The 14,443-nt window shown below is 42.4% G+C and overlaps 1 protein-coding gene across 1 annotated transcript; it reads right to left on the minus strand.

The window, feature by feature from the left end:
* Positions 1-10,526: 10,526 nt before the first annotated feature.
* On the minus strand, positions 10,527-13,350 carry LOC134524438 (olfactory receptor 6F1-like). The gene is made up of 2 exons (XM_063354479.1): positions 12,435-13,350; positions 10,527-10,546 (listed from the first exon to the last, which is right to left on the minus strand). The coding sequence occupies exons 1-2, from the start codon at positions 13,348-13,350 to the stop codon at positions 10,527-10,529; spliced, it is 936 nt and encodes a 311-aa protein (XP_063210549.1).
* Positions 13,351-14,443: the final 1,093 nt, after the last annotated feature.

Genomic DNA, 14,443 nt, shown 5'->3' on the forward strand with positions numbered 1-14,443 from the left:
TATGTCTCAAACTTATGTTTTCCTTCCACCTCCCTCTGTCGTGTGTTGTTTCACTGTATAGAGCTTCTTAGAAAGACAAAATCCAGCATGCCCTTTCTCACTTCTTCCTGTATCCATCTAACAAGATGTGATGGGGAGAGAAACATGCCAGCAATCAGTCCCAACCTGTAAGAGCCCCACCTCCAGCACCTGAGGAAGCCCCACGCTTCTGCTTCTGTCACAGGGCAAAGCCTGCCCAAAACCACTGCGCAGATATGTGAGAATCATAGAGTGAGTCAGACAATGGTTTGGGTTGTAAGGGACCTTCAAAGATCAACTTATTCAACCCCTTGCCATGGGCAGGGACATCTTTCACTAGATCAGGTTGCTCAAAGCCCCGTCCAACCTGACCTTGAACCTTTCCAATGATGGGGCATCCACAGCTTCTCTGGGCAACCTGGGCCAGTGTCTTACCACCCTCTTTGTATAAAATTTCTTCCTTACACCTAATCTAAATCTACCTTCTTTCTGTTTGAAACTGTTGTGCCCTGTCCTGTCACTATAGGCCGTGTTAAGAAGTCTTTCTGTCTTGCTCATAAGCCCCTGTATATATTGAAAGGCCACAATAAGGTCTCCTCAGAGACCTCTTCTCCACGAAGAGGAAGACCTCTCTTCTCCAGGCTGAACAACCCTAACTCTCTCAGGCTTTCATCACAGGAGAGGTGTTCCAGACCTCAGATCCTTTTTGTGTCCCTCTGGGCGTGCTCTAGCAGGTCCATATCTTTCTTGCAATGTGGGTTTCAGAGCTGGATGCAGTACTGTAGGTGGGGTCTTACAAGAGCATAGTAGATGGGCAAAATCACCTCTCTCAATCTGCTGGCCATGCTTCTTTTGATGCAGCCCAGGATGTGAGTGACTTTCTGGACTGTAAGTGCACATTGCTGGCTCGATTTTTCATCCACCAGTATCCCCAAGTCCTTCTCCGCAGGGCTGCTCTCAACCCATTCATCCCCTGTATTGATACTGGAGATTGCCCCAACCTGGGTGTAGGACCTTTCATTTGGTCTTGTTGAAATTCATGAGGTAAAGTTCAACAGGACCAAGTGAGGCCAAGGATACCTGTGCCCAACTCTTGCTCTTGATTCTGTTAAGTGCCAGGTAGACAAGCCAAACACAGACCTGTGCTACAGGACAGGGTTACCTGAAAGCTCTGGGCTGCACCTAACATGCTGCAATGGTCTGGGTGAGCAGAAAAGAAAAAGGAAGCACAGATGAACTCCTCACAATTTTACACCTCTGTGGCACACTTTGAGAGGGAGACCAGACTGCAACAATAACCCAGGTAACAACAGCTTTGGATATGAAGAAACTCTCAGCAGTTGAGCTGAGCTTATGTTGAATGTCTCTGTTAGAAGGTGTTAAATAGTGAAAACAATAACCTGCTGAATACACCCACCTACACTCAGCACTGTGCCCAGGGCTGTCCTCACAGTGGAACTTCCACACGTAAAGGCCAGTCCACCAGTGAGACGTGGACACCTCTAACAGGTGGAGCTTCTGTCCCGTTCCCCAGGTAGCTCAGTCAGCAGAGCATGAGACTCTTAATTTCAGCATTGTGGGTTCAAGCCCCACATTGGACACCAAAATAGGACCCCACATTACAACTTAGCACAACACAGTGCTTGCCTCCCCCCCAGCTGGATGGGGGGAAAGAATGGGAAGGGTAAAAGTGAGAAAACTCCCAGGCTGAGATGAGAACAGTTTAACAATTGAAATAATAATAATAAATTATAATTAAAAGAAAATAAGGAAGAGAGAGAAATACCCCCCCCCAAAAGTCAAGTGATAGAAGTGAAAACAATTGCTCACCACCAACTTACCGATTCCCAGCCAGTCCCTGAGCAGTAGCCCCCCCACCAACCTTCCCCCTAGTTTTACTGCTGACCGTGACATCACATGGTATGCAATATCCCTTTGGTCAGTTGGGGTCAACTGTGTCCCTTCCAAACTTCTTGTGCTCCCCCAGCCCATTCACTGGTGGGGTGGGGTGAGAAGTTGATTTTGGGTAAGCTCCGCTCAACAATAATGAAAACATCCCTGTATTATCAACACTGTTTTCAACAAAGATCCAAAACGTTGCCCCGTACTAGCTACTGTGATGAAAATTAACTCTATCCCAGCTAAAACCAGCACCTTTGGACAGGGAGCTTGGACCTGTGTGGTGCATGCCAATGACATGCAAGGCCAACAACATCCTGGCTTGTATCAGGAACAGTGTGGCCAGCAGGACTGGGGAAGTGATTGTCCCCCTGTACTCAGCATTGGAGAGGCTGCATCTCGAATACTGTGTTCAGTTTTGGGCCACTCACCACAAGAAAGACATTGAGGGGCTGGAGCGTGTCCAGAGAAGGGCAACGGAGCTGGTGAGGGGTCTGGAGCACAAGTCTTGTGAGGAGCGGCTGAGGGAGCTGGGGGTGTTCAGCCTGGAGAAAAGGAGGCTGAGGAGAGACCTTATCCCTCTCTACAACTCCCTGCAAGTAACCTGTAGCAAGGGGGGTCCATCTCTTCTCCCATGTAACAGGAAATAGAACAAGAGGAAATGGCCTCAGGTTGTGCCAGGGAAGGTTTAGGATGGATATTAGGAAAAATTTCTTCACTGAAAGGATTGTCAAGCATTGGAACAGGCTGCCCAGGGAAGCAGTTGAGTCACCATCCCTGGAGGTATTTAAAAGACAGGCAGATATGGTGCTTAGGGACATGGGTTAGTGGTAACAGTGCTGGGTTAATGGTTGGGCTCGATGGTCTGAAAGATCTCTTTCAACCTAGACAATTCTGTAAGTCTATTCTATGATTCTATGCTCTGCACAGACATGTGTTTGTATGAATAAAATTCAGTATCCACCTGCTACTGCCATCCTGCTTGGTAAATAGTACCTAAAATGTATGCCATTGAGTGGTGATGTTCAGCGCTTGTGGCTACCCCCTCCACTTGCCCCAGGACAGCTGTGCTGGGGACACCCTTGGGGCTGGAAATGAGCCTGTTTCCAAACCCCTTATGATCCGAGTATGAGTCTGTATTTACACAAGAGGAGAAAGAGAGCAGAAAAATTTACACAAGAGGAGAAATCCATTCCTGGTCACTTCTTGTCAGAGGAGCCTCTGGATTTACTGTGGTGTGAAACCAAACGCCAGTTCTTCATTATCCATAAATAAGTATTTCCAATGTAGAGTTAATTGGTCCTGCCTGCAGGCAGACAAGCTAGTTTTGTGCAGACCACAATTATACCGCAAGCCCTGATGTGGGGAGTGGTTGGCACAGCAGCACAGTTGAAGAAACTTCAGTGGGTTAGCACTGCAGGCCTCGGGACTTGTCTTATTCTGCTTGGAGAGTGACTCAGTGATTATTACCTGGCTTGTTTTTTAGCATTGGCCTTGCTTGAACCACCATTGGTCAATTGCTATTTACTAAAGAAATGCAGCCTCATGTACCAGGTAAAACCAGTTTTAAAAGTGGCAAAGAAAACGAAGAATATATACATGAGTATCCCTCGTGTATAAAACACATAAAATGGATTTACAACCAGTGAACAAAAAGTAATATACAGTCTTAGCAAACAAAAATATCCCCCAATGTGTTCAAGCCTGAGGGGGGCAAAAAAACAGCATCAAAGTCACTCTTATCCTGGAAAAAAGTCAGGACACAGGTGTCTCCCCTTCCTTGCGTCTGCGGGCTGCTACTGAGAAGAAAGTTATGGCTTTTTGCTACTGTGCAAAATCCGTGCAAAACCCACCTGGTTGTGAGGGAAGTTGTCAAGGCCGGGCAGGTGATTGCAGGAGAGGGATTCATCTTCCATGCCATGTGCCTCTGCCTGTGCAATCTGATGCTTTCATCCCTTTTGAGTGTAGTGACAGAAGCTGAAGGGAGCAGCGTACTTTCATACTGAGCCTCATTGCTCTCCTCCATCCCTCAGTCCTCTACTGCAGCTTTGCTCTGGGTGTGGGATGCTTTTTTGGCCTAACAGCCTGCTGACAGGAAAAGAGGCAATAAGCACGAACTGAAACACAGGAGGCTCCATCTGAACATATGAAAAACTTGGTGGGTTTTTTTTTTTTTTGGTTTTGGTTTTTAGTAGGAGACACTGGAGCAGGTCGACCAGAGAGTTTCTACCTTTGCAGTTATTCAAAACCCAGCTGGACCTGTCCTAACTGACCCTGCTTTGAGCATGGAGGTTGGACTAGACCATCTCCAGAGGTGCCTCCAAACTTCAACTATTCTGTGATTCTGTTAGTGCAATAATCTAGTTGTATTGTTCATATCTCCTATCTTGTATCAGTTGAATCACATGTGGTCACTCTGGTGGGTCAGTACAAGAGTGATGGCTCAACTTCAGACATACCTTCCTACCCCAGATAATTATCCTTGTTAACATACAAAGCAGTACATTTTATTTTATTGCTACAGCAGTGACCTTTCATATATTTCAGTTGCAAGGCTTCCAATGGGAAGCCTAGGAAGCGGAGGGGACTCCAGAATATTAACTTCGTGAAGATTTCTTTATTTTCTGAGCTGCTCAAATACAGCATAGTTGGGACCTTAAATTTCTTTAAAGATCTCTGCAGAAGACACAAGGATCCCTGTAGCGTCTTGAGACAGGGTCTTTAAACCATTCTTTTCCATGACCAAAATGCATCCCTGTCTACCATCCTCATCTTTCCCATGCCTAGACTGAGGCTTAAATGTAATGAGAAGCAATCGAAGCAATCTCATGTAACTTTGGAAAGGCTTGGTGGTCAGTGACAAACATGGATGCTCAGTCTGGGCTGATGAAACCTTTCCGAGATGTCCACAGCACAACTGATCTCACAAAATTTAGACAACTATAAAGGAAATGCATACACCTGGATTGGTCCCCTGTCGCCCATACACAGTCACTGGAGAGCAATAGATGTGATTCACTACACCCTAAAGTTAACATTGAAAGTAGGACACTCCAGCTTTTCTTCTGTAAGTGTCTGTTTTTCTACATTGACTACTAAAAGAGATGAAAGCGACTCCCTCAGATAATCCCAGCTTTGGTGGACAAAACAAAATATGCCTGTATTTCTGAGATGTTCAAAGTATAGAAGAAACACTTCTAAAAACTGATCCATATCATTCCAATGGAAATGACTCAGGTTAGATGAAATGCTTTCTTCATACCTTTCCTCTACCATAAGGCAATCAGACAACTAACTCAAGCTTATGTATGTGTTTAGTATTCTAAATTTAGGGATGAAATACACCCTAAATCTCTCTGCTTACAGGTATGTGGGATCTGAATTTGTTATTCATCAGGAGAGTCAGCATGGCACCCATCAGACACACTGTGTAAATGAACAAGAAGAGAGGATGAGCTGCTGAAGAGACAGCTTTTCAACTACCAAGAGACTGACTTCCTTCTCTAAATAGTGGGATTCACGGTTTTCATTTTAAAAAGAATAAAAACAAGACAGTGATGAAAGCGATGAATGGGACTTTGCAGGGATTCTTTCTATTCCAGGATGATTTGAATTAGAGCTATGTATATAGTGATAAACTAAGTAGTCCCCAGAAGTGTTCCCCAGCTAAGGCCAGCTGGCATGGTCTGTTCAGATCCATATAACTAAACTGTGTATCATAAAATCATAGAATCGCAGAATGGTTCGGGTTGGAAGGGACCTTAAAGATCATCTAGTTCCAACCCCCCTGCCCTGGGCAGGGTCACCTCCCACCAGACCAGGCTGCTCAAAGCCTCATCCAGCCTGGTCTTGAACACCTCCAGGGACGGAGCATCCACAACTTCCCTGGGCAACCTGTTCCAGTGCCTCACTACCCTCACAGTAAAGAATTTCTTCCTAATATCTAACCTAAATCTACCCCCTTTCAGTCTGAAATCGTTACCCTGTGTCCTGTCATAGTGTAATAATAAAGCGTCCCTCCCCATACTTCCTGTAGGCCCCCCTTCAGGTACTGGAAGGCTGCTATAAGGTCTCTCAAGAGCCTTCTCTTCTCCAGGCTGAACACCCCCAACTCTCTCAGCTTATTCTCACAGCAGAGGTTCTCCAGGCCTCTGATCATCTTCGTGGCCCTCCGCTGGACCCATTCCAACAGGTCCATGTCCTTCTTGTGCTGAGGACTCCAGAGCTGGACGCAGTACTGCAGGTGGGGTCTCACTGGAGCAGAGTAGAGGGGCAGAATCACCTCCCTCGGTCTGCTGTCCACGCTTCTTTTGATGCAGCCCAGGATGCGGTTGGCTTTCTGGGGTGCAAGCACTCATTGCTGGCTCATGTTGAGCTTCTCATCCACCAGCACCCCAAGTCCTTTCTAAGTAGAAAGTAGTGTAGTTTCTAACTAGAGTATTAATGCCTTTTGGGACTTATCCCTGGCCTGTGTTAACTCCTGAACAATGCCCAAGATTAGTCTGGGACAGTGCTGCTTGTTAGAGACAAAGCTTGACAGGAGAGTTCTGATCATGTACTTGTACAGGTAGTGGAGTACAGGAGAGCTCATTGTCACCGTTTAATATACTAGCATAGCTGAGGAGTCCTGAGTCCTTACTGGAGGAGAAACCCAGTGAAGGGAGTCCAAAGAACTAAACCAGATGGATATGCTTACTCTGTGTAAAGGTAGGCAATATGAATCCCACCATAATCATATAGACCTAAACCGTCATTCTCCAACTCTTTTACCTAGTGTAAAAGTCTCAGGCATATTGCTTGAAACACAACCCAGGAAGTCTGGAAGTGTTTTTGGAGGATGGTCCAAAGTTCTTATGACCCTTCTGTGTCCTTACTGTGTTCCTAGAAACATCTGTTTATTTCATTTTCTTTACTTATCTGGATTAAAAAAAATGCAGTTCAGTAATGTATGAATAACAGATACAAAACTCCATACAATGTTTTCAATTATTCATTAGGGGACAGAACCCACAAAAGGCAATAGGCCCAAGGAAGCTTGGCATGTTCAAGAACCAGACTGAGCTCAGTACCACAGTGTATGATTTTATAGCTAAGAGGTGAGTTCCCAGCTGCTGCTTCTTTTGGAATTGGTTATGTTTTTCTTCAGCATTCCCAAGGTGGTACTTCTCAACTACATCCTCAGTGGCTTACAGACAGCGGCTTTGACAAACATAATTAATTTAGGCAGGTAAGGACATATTTATTTCACATTTTTACATCTATATCAAAATGTTGGGCTTCAAGGTCTGAGGTAGCTTTGTGGGCTTCTTGGATAGCATAGAGACACAGGAATCTGCAGAGGGTAGTTCACTCCTTCCCAAGCTAAGTGTCTAAAGTAAATGTCAGAGCTGGATTCAATTCGTGTAACCCAGGGTGTCCATAGTCCAGGCATCTCCATTTGAGCTAGTCATCCTAAACTTGCTTTTCTCTCCTTAGATATAGGCACTTCTAGGATGAGATTAAACTGAGATTTGTGGCATCTAGACTAGGAGGAAATAATTGCTTTCCAGAAGAATCTCCGATCAGAGTTCAGCTGCCCATATACAAGTGCCTTGTGCTATTTGAGTTGCTATTTCAGGGGCACCTGTCATCTATGCATTCTGCAACACATTTCCCAGTCCTGTATCAATGTCTTGGGTACACCAGTGCATCTGAAATGTCCCAAGGAAGTAGAATGGGTGTATCATCCTGACTAGCTGAGACAGACATTTTATTTTTATATCTTCCACTTCAAGTTCAAACAAACTCATCATCACTTAGGAGGTCATCTCTCTCTCTTTCTATCTCTCTCTCTCCTCATTAGGCAGTGAGTGAGATAATGCCTTCCAAAGGAAGAGATTATAAGGTCATTGGATTGCTTTCTGCAATAAGCAGCATTGTTCCTGTTATAAAGGACAATTCAAAACCTTTCTCAGGTGCCTGCAAATGTAGATCAAATGGATTGGAATTGAGACAGTAGGAAGTACATGCCTTAACCCTTCTCCACTCTGCTTCAACCTAAAAGCTTCTGTTCCCTGTAGACACTTTATCTAAGTGTGAACCTGAAGTGGAATTCATCTACTTTGACTTACTTTAAAGATAGATGTAAGTGGTAGATACCCTTAGATATCTGTTCAGTGAACAAAATGATACTTTAGAGGGAAGCATATCCCTATGACTGATAACCATAAAGAAATATAACTCTCAATTAACCTTTAATGGGCTTAGATAACTAGTTCAGAAACTGAATTTTTTGCTTAGGTAACTATAATTAGAAAATTGCTACCTGCACTGTCTTTACCAGATTACAGAGGCAGCACATATAATTTTTCACGTTTAAGTCAGAAGACATCATGGTGCTGGAGACAACTTCTGCCTAGTCAGTCCATGTGGCATTTTTCAGCCTGTTTTGAATGCTGTTAACTCTATGTGTGCATTTAGAACTGAAGTAATGGAGGACCAGAATATCACAATCACTATGACTGAATTTGTTCTCCTGGAATTCACTCAAAAAGTTGGTATTCAGCAATTGCTTTACATTTTCTTCTTCATCATCTATGTAGAAATATGTATGGCAAATGCAACCATCATCATCACAGTAATCAAAAACCGTTGGCTCCATAGCCCTAAGTACTTCTTTCTAGCAAATATGGTTTTCATAGTTATCAGTCACTCACTCATTCATCAGTACTCCTGTGTTCTTGTCAGGTCTTCTTTTCCAACGCAAGATTATCTCATTCAGTGACTGTATACTTGAAATGTTCTTCTTCCATTTGTTGGGTGGTGCTCAAGTCTTTGTGCTTTTCGTGATGTCTGCTGGCTGATATGTGGTCATCTATGCGCCCTTGACATACTGTGCTATGATGAGCCAAGGAGTGTGTGTGGCTGGTAGTAGGACTGTAACTAGGAGGATTGTATCACTGTTGTACGGATCGGGCTGCTTCTTCCCTTTGCGTTTTGTGGTCCCAATTTGCTGGATAATTTCTTTTGTGACTTCCCACAAGTCATCAAACTGGTCTGCACTGACATACACCCTTGAAATGCTGATGGTCTCTATGGCGGACTGCACCTCATTGTGATATTTTCCATGTTGCTTATTTCCGATATTGTCATCTTCATCCAGATAAGAGGATGTTAGTGAAGGTAAACACTCTCTCCTTTTTTTTACCCTAGTGGTTTTTTTCCTTGCCATATTTTTCATTCCTGTTGTCCCTGACTTTGTTGGACAGTCCACTGTTGTGCTTGTCAGTGCTTCATTGCCTTCTCAGGCATAACCGTGCTTCTCTTTTTCTTCTGTTCTGACCTAAAAAGGTATCTACCAAACCAGAAGCACTGTTCCTCTCCCTCTGTCTCAGTGGTTGGCAATGTGTTTTGCAAAACAGTGGATTCTTCTATTCAGAGAAGGTAAGCAAATGGTCAGATAAATAATTGTATGGAGAATTAGGCAGAAAAAGTCATACTTCTTTTTCTCCACTGGGACCAGCATAATGTATTTTAGTTGTTTTGAGAAATACATGTGTGGTTTATAAAAAATACTGTAATACTGTCTGGACACACAGAATTTTTTGCTTGATTGGAATTTTATTCAAGCTAAACTCCTTCTTACTTATGTCATAATTTTCAAATTCATAGAGTCAAAATCAGTAATTTGTCACCAAGGAATGATCTGCTATGGAGGGCAAGAAGGCCCAGCCCCAGAAGGGGTTAAACTGTAAGGTTCCCTGTAAGGGAGGGAAGTTTCCCTTTGTGATGAGATAAGAAAGCCTCAGCACTCTCTTGCAGCCATCCTGGAATGGGAGCACTCAGGAGCCCACGCTCAGGGGCCACCTTTGGGCAGCTGCATCATGAAAATTCCCCAATAATTACACCCAACTGTAGACAGACACAGTTTAAACTGTTTGGTTTCTACTAGTCCTCTGGAGTCATACTGTAGTCCACGCACAAAAAAACTACTCTAGGAGTGTGAATCATTTGATCAGCTTTTGTGTATATGTGGAGATAGGATGAATTGTGCAGGTTTCTTTTTTCTTTTTTAACTGAAATAGAGCAAAGTGTGAAGCAGAAGAGTTTCTGAATTATTAGATAAAATATTGAAATTACTTCCAGACTAGACAAAACTTTTTAGGATTACGATTATTATTGTTTTATCATCATCATTAAAGTTTCATTGAAACATTGAAAATGCAAAGTACAATACAATTTATAACACAATAGCAAGAAAATAATAACAATTATTTTTATCCTTTTATTCAGACACCAAATTGAAAATTCCATTAAAGATATACTGTTATTGGTAAATAATGGGATTTTGAATACCTTCACCCCCAGAAGTTTCAAAAGTGACTTCTGATTTTAAGTGTCTCAATATGGTGGGGAAGAAACTCCACACAGCATAACCCCCAAATCAAAAGTCATTTATGGAAATCAAGGCTGCACAGAGGGAGGACTCTAGCTCTCCTTATTTCCATTGAACTCTCAAATTACAGAAGCCAAAACCGCTGACTGGATTCAGCGGCATCAAACTTCAGCCCACTGCTTTTATTACTGGTTTGTTTGCAATAAAAATTATTCTGAAAGCACTTCTAGGATTTTCAAGGGAATCTAAGAGATTTAGGTAATGACATCCCGCTGATTTGGTGAATTCTGTTAATTAAAAAAAAAAAAATCACATTAATCTGCAGGTCCACAACCTACGGAGCAATCCAGCAATATCACTTCAATAAATGCTTCAGTTAATCCCTGGTGCTGTTCTGGTATATGTGGTCTGTGGGGGAACTGGACACCTTACGCATCCTGACCTTTTCTGTTGATCGCTACCTTCCTGATGAGCAATACCTCTTTTACTGAGGTATTGTGGAAGAGGCTGGGAGAGAGAAGTGCTTTCCATAGCAGACATTATTCTACTGAATTTGTGATACCTGAGGTGTTTCTAAAAGGTCTCAATGATCTTGGTATGCATTTCAGCTGGAAACGGTGTCCAAATCCCCACTGTAAAAAGAGGATGTCAGCAAAACCTACTGATTTGATTGCTGCCCTTAAGTTTTCCAGGAAGAAGATAGCCATTGACCCCTTAGCCTAAGAAAAGCCCAAGAAGAGATGTCTATACTTAATTCACTGACATGATTTGGGGTTGGAGAAGGTGGAATCTGAAGGGGGCATGACAAAAAGAATTTATGAAACATTACAGAGATGTGGGCTTTTGTCAAAATATTATCAAAGGCTTTTAGGGAGAAAGCACCAAATTTCAGGCACAATGAGCATGTAACTAATGGAAAATTTCAAACAAAATATCACAATCCCCTTTTTTCCCTCAGTCTTCTGCAAAAGGGGGATGCAAATCACTTGAAGCAGATTACCAAGAACTCAGATTTAATGACCTAACTTGAAGGATGTAGAGAAAAATAAACACCTCTAAACAATGACTCCTCCTACCCATTTTGAATGTCAATCAAAGCAAGGGATGAAGTGCTCTCTGGAGTTGTCTGCAAATTGCCGTTAAATGTTAAAAGAAAACTATACACATAGATCAGAAACTGGAACAGTTATAAATAGGATATCCTTCCCCATCTTGAGATGACCATCTTCTAAGATATTTATAGCTATGCAGGTAGTTTCCATGGTTTCTGCATTATAATGTAAATGAAGAATGCAAATCCCATTGGAAGTTTTGGAAATTGTGACTTAGCAGGCAGGCAACATATATTGATTCTTAAACTGACTTTCACATCTACCCCACAGTTTACTGGAAGACGTGTGTAGCTACCACAAAACCACAAAGCTTGAGACATCTCCACTAGAGCTTCATCAATTCTCCACTTAGAGTCTGTGCAGAGAAATAAGTAGTTCTAGGACACCACCATTCTCATCAAATGTGATGATCTATCTTAGGATGAGATTAACTGTATTGTAGGACTGGCTCTCTTTCTTCATTAACCATAAAGGGAGCTGGCTTTTAGTGACTTGTTGTTACTATTTCTGATTGCTTTATATCCATTCTTGAGAGTTTCTTATTTATTTTTCTACATAAACTTTTAACTATAATTGCAGGAGTATAGCTATCACTAGAAAAGTTGATGTGTTCATGCATAAATATATGGTACTGCTGTAAAAAGCTACTGAATTGGATTTACACATCAAGGTTTTGGTAGCAGGGAGGCTGCAGAGGTAACCCTTATGAGAAGAGATTAGTGACACTAATCTAAAGGTGTGGTAAGTTACTCTTTCAAGGTGCTGGTTCATCTTCACTGTGGGAGCCTGGATGACTAGCTTAGATGTAGACAACTAACTTCTAGATGACTAAAAAGAGATGAGATTAATATCTTCTCTGAAGAGCGAAGAAGCTGAAATGAAATTTTGAATTCAAATTCCTCTGATGAAACTTCATATACAGGATGTTTGGTTCCTCACTGATGTGGAGAAAAAAATGGTTTTCAAAGTAGCTAGTTTCACATACTACTCCTCAAGCCAATCTTACATGAATGAAGTGTCCTTTTGCTTCAGAATTACTTTTCTCATGCCTTGCTTGATGTCATTGTTCCTTAGGCTATAGATGACAGGGTTCAGAACTGGGGTAACCACAGAGTAAAAGACAGAGACAATCTTGTTAAAATCAAAAGTCTGGATGGTCTTGGTGCGAATGTACATGAACATGGTGGTCCCATAGAAGATGGTGACAATGGTCAGATGGGAGGCACAGGTAGAGAAAGCTTTGCTGCGTCCTTCAGCTGTGGGTATGTGCAAGATGGTGGCCAAAATGAATATGTAGGAGATCATGGTGAGGATAAAGGAGCTCATTAGTACTGTCGTGCCCACCACAAAGTTGATGACTTCAATTTCAAAGACACCTTGGCACGAGAGCTCCAGCAAAGGTGGTGAGTCACAGAAGAAGTGGTTGATGATGTTGGAACCACAGAAAGGCAGGCGGAAGATGAAGGCAGTGGGAAGGGCAGGTGCAAGGAAACCACCCAACCAACACCCCAGAGCAAGCCATAAACAAGCTCTGCAATCCATAATGGTAGTGTAATGCAATGGATTGCAAATGGCCAGGTAGCGATCATAGGCCATGGTAGTCAGTAGGAAGCATTCAGCTGAGCCAAGGAAGAAGAAGATGTACAACTGTGTGAAGCAGCCAGTGACAGAGATGGTCTGTGACTGAATAGCAATGTTAGCCAGCATCTTAGGTACTGTCACAGTAGTGTAGCCAATGTCTAGGAAGGAGAGATTGGTGATAAAAAAATACATTGGAGTATGAAGGCGGTAGTCCATGCCAATGACCAAGATGATGGCCACATTCTCTGTGAAGGTCAGTACATACATCAGAAAGAAGGCAGCAAAGAGAAGCAGCTCGACTTCCCTGGCATTGGGAAATCCTAGGATGATGAATTCAGTTACCAAAGTCCTGTTGTCAGAAACCATGTCCTAGATGAGACAAGGAAGTGGAGATACAGTGAAGGAATGATATTCAGTACGATCTGAAGGGAAGAACAAATAGAAAGGGAGAGGTAATTTTTACCACCTGTCACAGTTGGCCATCCAGTTTCTGAATCAGTCTGAAGGGTAACCCACATTTTCCCATTGACAATACTAGGACTGGACAACACTCTTTTATACACCTAAGATACATCTACAGTGTCTTAGTTCAGTCATTGTTCCTTATCCCCTGTTCATATTTCAAGTACATTGACTGCCTTTGGTTGAGTAAATTAATTCCCTCTAAGGAGAAAATGAAGAATATTTCACTCCAGGGATTGATCACTGTTGGCTTCAGGGATGATGCTGTAGTGGGATTACTTCCTTTAACATAAAAAACTTTTCCAACAGTATTTCAACTGGCATTGCAGCCTCAAAACTACCATAGGCACTCCTACCAGGCGCAATAGAAAGACATGCAAATTTAGAGTGTTACATTGCTCAAGGGCCAGGGATCACTCTTGAGATATGTGTCTTTCAAAAGTGTCTCCTTACACAATAAGGACTACCTGACTACCTCTGAGATAACTTCATCAATATGAAAGATTTAATATCTACCTCTCTGCTAAGCAGTATTGGCTATTTTGTCAGTTATGGGAAACAGTCACTTCTTGAAGAGCCATAAGCAAAAAAGGAGCTTTAGAGAGACTGGGGATACAGGAGAAACACAACAGCCTTAAGGAAAAAGAGAGAAGTATAACCACTGCATAGCACCGATTATTTTGTCAAGGCCAAAGTAACAGAGAATAGGGAGAAGACAGGAGAAGCAGACAACAGAAAAAAGCAGCATCAACATGACAAGAAAGAATTATAAAAAAAATAAACTAGATTGCTACCGCGGAAGTTTAGGGAGTGTATATATACTTTTATGTATATACGTAATTTCTACAGCTAGAGAATAACGAAGAGATACATGGCAATAGAACAAAACATTTCCATAGGGTTTGTAATATGAAATTTCCTCTCTATGTATCTTATACAAAGATGGGAAACCTGGGACATCCAGATCTTCCTTTGGATACAAATGAAACCCATATAT

The sequence above is a fragment of the Chroicocephalus ridibundus genome, chromosome 17 (genome assembly GCF_963924245.1).
Source record: "Chroicocephalus ridibundus chromosome 17, bChrRid1.1, whole genome shotgun sequence".
Classification (NCBI taxonomy): domain Eukaryota; kingdom Metazoa; phylum Chordata; class Aves; order Charadriiformes; family Laridae; genus Chroicocephalus; species Chroicocephalus ridibundus.